This window comes from Stegostoma tigrinum, chromosome 16, assembly GCF_030684315.1.
Source record: "Stegostoma tigrinum isolate sSteTig4 chromosome 16, sSteTig4.hap1, whole genome shotgun sequence".
Taxonomy (NCBI): Eukaryota; Metazoa; Chordata; class Chondrichthyes; order Orectolobiformes; family Stegostomatidae; genus Stegostoma; species Stegostoma tigrinum.
Window position 1 is genome coordinate 1,884,091 of NC_081369.1, and position 10,298 is coordinate 1,894,388.

At 40.3% G+C, this 10,298-nt stretch overlaps 1 protein-coding gene across 1 annotated transcript; it reads right to left on the reverse strand.

Annotated features, from left to right (window-relative positions):
- Positions 1–8,560: 8,560 nt before the first annotated feature.
- On the reverse strand, positions 8,561–9,379 carry LOC132210664 (probable G-protein coupled receptor 139). The gene has a single exon (XM_059651773.1). The coding sequence runs from the start codon at positions 9,377–9,379 to the stop codon at positions 8,561–8,563; it is 819 nt and encodes a 272-aa protein (XP_059507756.1).
- Positions 9,380–10,298: the final 919 nt, after the last annotated feature.

The window sequence follows — 10,298 nt, forward strand, 5'->3', positions numbered from 1 at the left end:
CCACCAATGTTGGTGTCATCTGCAAAATTTCTACTCACACATTCTCTCTTCTCATCTTGTCCATTCTGACAAACAAAAATGGAGCCAACACTGTTCACTGTGGAACAAGGCTCGTCACAGGCCTCCAGCCTGAAAAAAAACACTCCACCACCACTCTGTCCTGCCAGTAAGCCAACTTTGTGTCCACATTTGCAAGATAACCTCGAATTCCATATGATCCAATTTTATTTATTAGCCTACCATGGGGAACATGGTCCAAGTCTTTACAAAAATAAACCTTCTTCACTTTGTCACTCTTGTCTGCTATTACCGAGCAGAGAAAACTAAGTGCCTTATCAACAGTCTTCTCAAATTGTACCCCTGTCTCTAAAATATATTTTCAACTGTCTTATTCTGTTCCCACTTCCTGGGGTGATTTTGACATTCAGCAATTTCCCTCCAATTAGTTGATCCTCTAATTTCTGCCTAAGACCACAATGAATTCAATTTATCCAGAAAGGGCAATGGTCTCAATACTAAACAATACAGTTGTATATCAATCCCACCCTCAAACTCAGTCAGACATCAGCATCTTCATATTCCTCTGTGCTCAAACAGACACTGATATTCTATTCCCATGAATGTCAGCTTAATTGGTAAGTAGTTTTGTAATATTCTTCCAAATCTTATTTATTTTATTTAAAATAATGTTGTACGCTGACAGTAAATGAATCAGTTAACTTTCCATTAATTATATTTTGTCATAAGCATATTGTTAACTGCAGATAAATCAAAACATTATGATTACATAGGCTTAATGTCAAGATTAATAATTGATTCACGAAGGAGAGTGTGTTTTTGTATTCAACATGATACTCGCTCATGGCAGATTTTATGCTTCAAAAAGAAGCCACTTATTTTGCATGAAAATATGAACAAACAGTTATATATTGTAACAGTTTAAAGCATAATTTGCAGCTGAGTTGTGCATTTTCGACGAGGCACAAATGATTGTCAAATTGCAGAACAGTTATCAGTAACTTACTGGGGACTCCAATAGCCCCATGTACAGGGCAGTAAATGAATTCAGCATCAGTGAGTGTTAGAAGCAGATTCAATGGATACTTCATTCTCAGGAATATGATTAGTCCATGCTTACCTGGAAATATGATCACAATTTAGATATACAACACACATTCTCCAGCAGTACAATTTGGCTTGATGGTCACTGATTTTATTTTCAGTTCTTTCAACAAACTATCAGTGGCATACAACATCAAAATAAACACTCTTTCTGTGAGAGAGTTGAATGATGGTGAGAAATAAGGATAATTTGAGAATCGCACACGCATGAAATGAAAAAGTGGGTCAGTAAAGTGTAAGTAAACAATTGAACTCATTCAAAAGAGAAACAGTTGCAGATCATATGGAGATATCCCATGAAGCCAAACACAGAGTGGAGATGGAGAAAGATGGAGTTCTTTGAAAGAATAAACATTTGGAGATTGTCAAGTAAATGAGAGGATTCATGTTTTTTTTTAATAATCAGTTGTGAATACATTTCAGAGCCAAGTCTAACACAGGATGTACAAAAGAAACACTAAAATAAACAAATGAGACAAATATCGATCAAGAAAAATGAACGTAACACTTTTTTGATTTTATATAGTGGATTTTAGAATTCTGGAGTAACTATTAGTTTCCTTTTCTTTGCCAGGGCAAACAAGCCACCATGTGAATTGATTCAAACTTTCTAATAAAGCTTGTTTTGGGCTGAAAGTGGAACTCAGCAGTTTAGATGAAAACTGGGAATGGTTTAATTCCAGAACTTTGTTCATCCAGTGACCAGCAGTGTGCCACAAGGATCAGTTCTGGATCCGGAGATAGGATGAACTGCAGATGCTGTAGAACCTGAGTAACAAGGTGCAGAGCTGGATGAACACAGCAGGCATCAGAGGAGCAGGAAAGCTGACTTCTCTGAAGAAGGGTCCCGACCTGAAACATCAGCTTTCCTGCTCCTCTGCTGCTTGGCCTGCTGTGTTCACCCAGCTCGACACCATGTTGTCTCAGTTCTGGGTCCACTGCTTTTTATCTTTTTATGTAAATATTTGAATGTTGAATGTAGGACATGTGGTTTGTAATCACAGAATCCCTACTGTGCAGAAACAGGGCCTTTGGCCTAATAAGTCCACTTCAACATTTGCAGCATTCCACCCAGACCCATCCCCCTATAACCTATCTAAACTGCACATCCCTGAACACTACAGGCAACGTACCATGGCCAATCCACCAAGCATGCATATCTTTGGACTATGTGAGGTAATTGGAACACCCGGTGGAAAACCATTCGGACAGAGAATTGGTCAAGCCTCTCGTGGAATAGTGTGTGCAAATATGGACTTTCTGCTTTCAGAAGGATGTTGTGAAACTTGAAACCATTCAGAAAAGACTGACAAGGATGTTGCCAGGGTTGAAGGTCTTGAACTACAAGGAGAGGCTGAATAGCTTGGGACTATTTTTCCTGGAGGATCGGAGCCAGAGAGGTGAACTTATAGAGGTTTATAAAGTGATGAGGGGGATGGATAGGTTAAATACCCTAGGTCATTTCCCTGGGTGGGAGGGGTCAAAAATTCGACATCATCGATTTCAGGTTAGAAGGGAAAAATTGAAAAAGGAGTGAAGTGTACGACTATTTCACTCTGTATGTACGGAATGAGCTGCCAGAGGAGGTGATGGACGCTGGCCCATTTACAACATTTAAAAGGCATTTGGATGGATATGTGAATAGAACAAGTTTTGAGGGTTGTGCTGGCAAATGGGATGAGATTTATTTAGGATATCCAGTCAGTATGGAGAAGTTTGACCAAAGGGTGTGTTTCCATGCTGTACACCTCTACAATTAGAACTCTGGTTCAACAATTTGATCTCTATTTAGTGAAGTGGATAAAGTAAGCAAGTAGTTTTTTTTTCTGATTTTACAGGCTACACGGTTATATCTGCTGATTATACAGGTTGTGGAGAAAGCTTGTTGTGAAGATAGTGATTCTGTTTAGAGATAGGTGAAGTGGTTGGACACAATGTGGGAGATAGAAAGTACAATTTGGCAACAACTTTAAATCGAAGAACATTTTCCAACAGAATGCAGCTGTATAAAAGAATATAATTTCACTGTTTAGGAACAATTGAAAATCACAACTTTTGAAATACTGTGTGCATGATCTCCAAGAGGCAAAGTGCATGTGAAATGTCACTACAAGGTGTGAAGGTGTGGAACTGGTGTTGACAAAATCAAACGTGACACAACACCAGATTATGGACTGTGGCAATTCTGTCACTTTTTGAAAAGGTTATTTTTTTCCTGTGCATTTCACAGGTAGTAAAGGCTGAGGTGTTGAAGTTTCTCAGTTAAGAAGACTTTATGCTTTTTACGATAGAAATGGTTTGACAATGGAAGGGGTGTGGCCTGGCCTTCCAGATCCAGCTTCCTACATTTTTTTGGTTGTAGCTGTGACAAGGTATTTGAGACCAAGAAAGGCCACATAATTCAGTATAAGGTTTCTCACTGGGACTTTCTCTGAAATCTCTTTTGATGGTGTTCTCTTATGGATTGGAAACTTGCCAATAAGAATCTGTTTGAATTTAACTTTTTGGCAAGGGTTGTTTTTATGGAATGCTATTTTACTGGAACCATTAATTAACAATAGTAACTGCATCTGTACAGTTATGTATCAAGGATAAAGGAGAGGTGTGGTGGAAACTCGTTTTCAAATAAACCTGTTGGATTATAAACAGTGGTCATCTGACTTCTCATGTTATTGCAAGGGATAAAGGGTACACAACTGGAAGATTTGATACAACTGCGTAACACATTGGCAAGAGCAACTAATGAATCAATAGAGTTTTGACATTCTTTTATTTGAAGTGAGTTATGCTTGTGCGGCCAACAGTTCAGTCAGCTGTTTCTTGCAGTTTATTTATTGATTATGACGGGAGGGGGATGAATTAGGAAAATTTCTACCATGAGATGGTGCATCATCCTGATGGCCAGTATTTATTACCTTCCCTAATTGCTGTGGAGAGGTCAGTGTTGACCTGGTTTTGATAATTACTCTATAGGCCACAGAAGCATCAGTTAGTTCCAGGATTGGATACACTGGCAGCTTGAGCCATTGCAATCCGTATTCTGCAGGAAGATGCACAACATCAATAAGAATTTTGAAAAGGACAGAGAATGAATGGTTACATGTTTCCAAGTGAGGGTGATAAGTGGCGTGAAGGGGAACCTACAGATTGTGATGTTCCGATATATCTGTTCCCATTGTCCTTTCAGGTAGAAGTGGCTGTGATTTTGGAAGGTGTTGTCTCAGGATCGATGGTCACTTTCTGCAGTGCTTCTTGAGGATAGGAGACGCTGCTGGTACTGAGCATCAGTGGTTGAGAGAGTCAATATTTATTCCCTGATCCATTAAGCACAAAAAAGGCCCTTCAGCCCAACAGGTCTACACTAACATAAACTGTTTCAAGACTGAAAGAGACCCCAATACCTCATTTCCAATGTCAAAATTCAGAAGTTCCTCATTGTCCCTTTTTTTTCTTGAATTTCAGAACAACATTCTTTTTTAGAATCGTGAAGCTGAAGAGCGATATTGACTCAACACCGATCCAATATACTGTGGCTTCACACAGGTTGCCCTCTTGGTCCATCATGGCCCTTCTCCTGATCTTGATAACCTCTTCCCTTTTATTGTGTTCATAAAATAGCTGATGAGTCTCCTTAATCATGTTTGCAAGTCCTTTCTCATGCCTCTTTTTGCGCTTTTAATTGCTTTCTTAAGTTCCTTCCTGCACTTCCTGTATTTTTGCAGGCCAAAGCTCATTGCTCCCTTTGGACTTGCTAAAAGCTTTTATCCAGTCATGAATTGTCCTTATCTGGGAGTCACATGAAACCAGCTTCCATACCAACAGGTTTATTTCAAATCTCAAGATTTCAAAGTGAGGCTCATTCATCATGTGACATCACCTGATAAAGGGGTTATACTCCACAAGCTTGTGAATTCAGAAATTGGTTGGATGAGAGACTGGTGTCCTGTGGCTCATGACATTGTCCACCCCAATCCAACACTGGCACCTCCACTCCATGAATTACCTTAGACATCCAGAATTCTGAATTTTTTCCAGCTTCATTTACCTGTAAAACGTACTCCCCAGCTACTTTTTTGAAATCCCCACCCGCCAACACCAACTGCTCCACTGTAGAAGTATCCTCAAGGAGTTGTTCTGACAGATCCAGAATTATTTCAACAAAATCTGCCTTAACTCCCCTCCCCCAATCCAAAGCCATCTTTTACGCACCAATATTTTTCTTGTTCAGAACAAATTTGAACTGCAGTGTGTTGTCGTTGCTGTTGCCGAAATATTCCCCTCCTGCCACATTGAACACTTGACAAACAAAGTTGTTGGAAAAGCTCAACAGGCCTGGAAGCATCTGTGAAGGAAAAACGTGTTAACATTTTGGGTCAGTGACCATTCTTCAGAACTGGTCAATGGACCCAAAATGATAACTGTTTGTTTTTTCTCTTTCAGATGCTACCAGACCTACTGAGCTTGTCCAGCAACGTTGTTGTTATCCCTGACGTACAGCATACGCAGTTCTTTCGGTTTTTATCTCACTTAAAGGAATCAACGGGTTATGGGAAGAGCGCAGGGAAGTGGAGTTCAAATGCCCATCAGCCATGATTAAATGGCAGAGTGGACTCGATGGGCTGAATGACCTTAGTTCAACTCCTATGTCTTATGGTCTTGTGGTCAATCACTCCCCCGGCTTCTTTACCCAGAACAAGATCCTCTACCATGACATGTGTGGCCTCGTATGTATTGACAGAAACTCCTCTGGATACATTTGAAGAAAACCACCATGTCTAGATACTTGACATTATGACTGTGCCAATTCACATTGGGAAATTTCAAATTTAAACTTGAAGTGCTTGCACCTTTATTTCCTACTCAGTCTTTGGGGACCAGGAATGTTACTGCCCCCTGTAATGGTAACAGTGCCATAATTCCCTGTGTAAATCTACACTGTCAATCCCGCAGTCTTACCTATTACATGCCTTACGTCAAAGCAAAGATCATCCACCCTTTCATTTCTCTCTTGGAACTCAACAAGGCTGAACTCACCATGACTTGCTTCCTTTGTAGCTTCTGGGAATCCACACTCAGAAGCTACACATTCCACTTTGCTGCCTTCTCGTGACTTCTCATATTTTGTTAGACTGCATATTCTATCAATTGGGTCATGAAAGTGTGAACTCTAACTCCAATTCTCGGCCTATAAAACAAAAAAGATTAACAAGTTAACCAGTGAATGCAAGTTGACCAGTTCTCACCAACCAGAACCTTTCTCAACTCTTGACTTTCTGAACATAACAGGAGCCACACTTTGGATTCTTGCAATGTCCCTGCAGCTCATCAATTATTGTGTTCCTCCCCATCTCCCAGCTGTTGCTGCAGCATTTCCTATCTGCTACTCCAAGTTATATCCCCTTCTGAATATAATGTCAATCAAACAGACTGCATTACTCTGAATGGTGTCATGCTTGACTGTCAGCGGAGATGGACTCATCCTGACAAATAGAGTATTCCATCACAATCTTGTCTTGTGCATTGTAGATGGTGGACAGGCTTTGGGGTCAGAAAGTGAGTTACTCACTACAGTATTCCTACCCTCTCTTCCCTCGCTGTTGTTTGCACTGCATTTATATGATGACCCCAGTTAACTCTCTCGTCAGTCATAAACCCCTGGTTGTTCATTGTGGAGGGATTTGTGATGATAGTACCATTGAATGTCAAGTGTCAGTGATTCGAGTTTCTGTTATTGGTGATCATTTTTGCCCCACATTTATAGTGCAAATGTTGTTTTCCACTTGTAGACAAAGTCTGTATAATAATCTTTCTCAATCCTAGTGCTTGTGTGCTACAAAGAGTGGGATAAATAATGTCTATGCATGGCCAGGAAATAAACAGCTTAAATGAACAGGTGGACTGTTGTGGTGGATGCCATCTGAGAGCTGCAAACCTGTTCACAGTTGTTATTTCATGGTATAAACAACAGGGTGTACTGTCTCATTGGGCAGACATCTCTAGATCTAATTTCGAGGAAGCAGTTTCATCCATTGCGTGTGGCCAGTCATTAGATTGGAAAGCATCCTGTCCAAATGCATCATCACTTGGTCTGGCAAGTGCTCTGCTCAAGACTGCACGAAATCATAGGAATTTGTGAACACAGCCCAGCCCGTAACAAAAAGCAGCCTTCCTTCATTGTCATGATCAAACTTCCAGGGACCTCAAAAGCAGCAAATATAATCAAAGGCTCTCCCGCCCTGTTATAATTCCTCTCATCTTCTTCCATCAGCAGAAGATAAAAGTTTGAAAGCATGAAGCAACAGACTTAGGCACAGCTTCTTCCCTGCAGTTATCAGACTAACAAGCAGACCTCTCCTGTATTAATCTTTCTGTACACTTGCTCTCTGGGTGTAACACTGTATTCTGCATTCTGTGCTATGAGCCTGATGTACCTATTTATGATTTGTCTGGATAGCACACAATGCATTACTTTTCCCTCTTTCTTTGTGCATGTGACAATAAAAAATCAAATCTGATCATGATTGGCCATTGACATTATTGCCCAAAGAGGGTTCTGCCCACTTATTCCTTAATGTCATTATAGTTAGAACAGTAAGGAAAAGGAGAACTTATTTGAAAGGCATGCAGTATGCAGAGAGAGAGATAAGGGAGAAGTGACCTGAGTCTTCACCTGTTAGGTGCTTTGTAGGGATAAGACACATGTAGCAAGTTGTTGTGTATGTAAAGTCAGTATTTGAAGATATATAAATCAAAGCACAGTTAGGAGTTAGTAATATGTTTTCTGTGTCCTTCCCTATCCAAATAGCCATGTTACATTGGTTAGTTTTCCAATTCTCTGGGACTTCTCTTGAATCTAAATTTATTTGACAATGATTACCAACCCACCCAATACCTCTGTAGTTATTTATCTTAGGACCCCAGGATTCAGTTTTCAGTTGTGAATTCAGCATACATTGAAGGGGTTTGTGATGTTGTGCTCAGGAATATCTGCTTATATTAGGTTGGAGGAATTTCTGTGAAAAGGTGAGACTGCTTAAATGGGGGTTGTTCTTCAGCACCAGTAAAGGGGAAGTGAATGGAAGTAGACAAGACCATGATATGCTTAATGAGAAGAAAATGTTTCACTGAAATAATTATAATAGCCAGAAAACCCAAGTGGAATATAATTGAAAAGTGAAGTCGAAGGATGCTGGGAAACAAAAAAATTACTCAGTTGTTATAATGTGGAATGGCCTGCTGACAGGATGCTGGAGGTTGATACAAGAGTCACTTTCAAAGGGGAAATAGATTAGACAATGAAGAGAAAAATGAATAATGAATTTGCCTGATCTCTGTTCGATGGGCAAAACCCTGCTGCTCTGTATTGTGGGCTCAGATGCTCAGCTCAGCTATAAAAGTGATTTCTGTGATGGAGCCTGAATCAATTCCATGAAAATTATTACATTAACTGTTTGGACTTGAAAATCAGAGTGAAAGGGATCTTCACAACCACTTTTAGCTGCTCTCGGAATTGTGTCTGGGTCACTGTGTATATGCAAGTGTTTGTGCAAGTACTGAGGAGCTGCAGCAGATATCCAATGGTACCTGCAGCTGGAGAAAGTGGAGGATATTCAAACATTAATGCAATTCGTTGATAAAGGAAACAGGTATTGTAAGGGGACCATAAAATAATGAAGCTGCCTGAGATTGTAAAGAGTAAGATGATGGATTTTCTGCGTTTGTCCATCTCTGGATCACTGGGCTTCTCGCTGTCACTGTCCTTCTGGAGTCTCCTGCGGGCTTTGCTTGCTATGAAAACGTGTCTGACAGTCAGAGTGTTCAAAACAAGAATAATAACGAATGGCAGTAAAGGGGATAGAACACGATGGAATATACCATAAGATACCCAGAAGATTGAAGTGTAATAGTCTGGTTTTATGACACAAAACCATGGCAGGTTATTGAAGATATACCTGGATTGGAACTTGAAATACCAGGGAATGCTTTCAATATAGCTCAGCATACTCACTGTTACAATAATCATGATGGCAGTTTTCTCAGTACAATAATTGGTTTTAAGCTGCTGGCAGCAAATAGCCACAAATCGATCAAAGGTGAAAGCAACAGTCAACCAGACAGAATTCATTGTGGTCGCAGGAATGAGCACCGTAACCAAACTGCAGACATAAGTAATATCGAGGAAAGACACAGGGAAATACATTATAAGCCACCTCAGCATCACATCAGATAAAACAACGAGGAAATCAGCTGCTGCCATTGCTATCAGGTAGAATGTGATGCATCTTGAGAGACCACAGTTCCTCCACGACAGAATCACAATCGCCAACAGGTTAACTTGAACATATAAAGAAAACCAGGTGGTTGCATTTAATACATGACTTTAACCAGGTTTTTGGCTGAATTTGCTGTGTCAAATATATTGTTAATTAAATTTTATTCTGCAGGTGTTTTCACGGGCATTTATGAAACCATTATCACTTCATGCAATTGTAAGGAACTGAAGCACGATCAATCTCAAAAAAAAACAAGAATGCTCAAATATTACACTGCAGACACTGTCACAGGCACCACTGTCACTGTCCCAGGATATGCCCTGTACCACTGGCACAACTGACCTCACAGAGATGGCAACACAGTGGTAAACTGTGAGAAGGGATTTGTCCCTGGAAGTCCAAAACATTGACTCTGGATGTAATCAAGTCTCAAAATCAGATTAACATGGGCACAGAGACATGCCAATTATTACCACATTCTGCTCTTACTCAGATTTTGAATTAGCATCCTTCAATGATGAACACTTCCAGGGAGGACTCAGGATGGCAAGTGCGCAAAAGAAAATCTGGCTGGGGAGCTTCAATGTTCACCGCTAACATTAGCTCAGCACTGCACATCAAGCTGTTCAGGTTTGAAAGGACATAACTGCTAGAATGTGCCTGCAGTGGGTGATAATGGAACCAGCATTTAAGGGGAAAAGTATACTTCACCTCATTCTTTAGAATCTGCTGACTGCAGATGATTCATTCCATGGCAATATCTGTAAGGGTGACCACTGCACAGTCCTCGTGGAAAATAAATGCCACATTCATATTGAGAATACCCTCCATGTTGAATGGCACTATCATGATGCTGAATGAGATTTCAAACCATTCTAGCCACAGAAGATTGGGCTTCTGTGA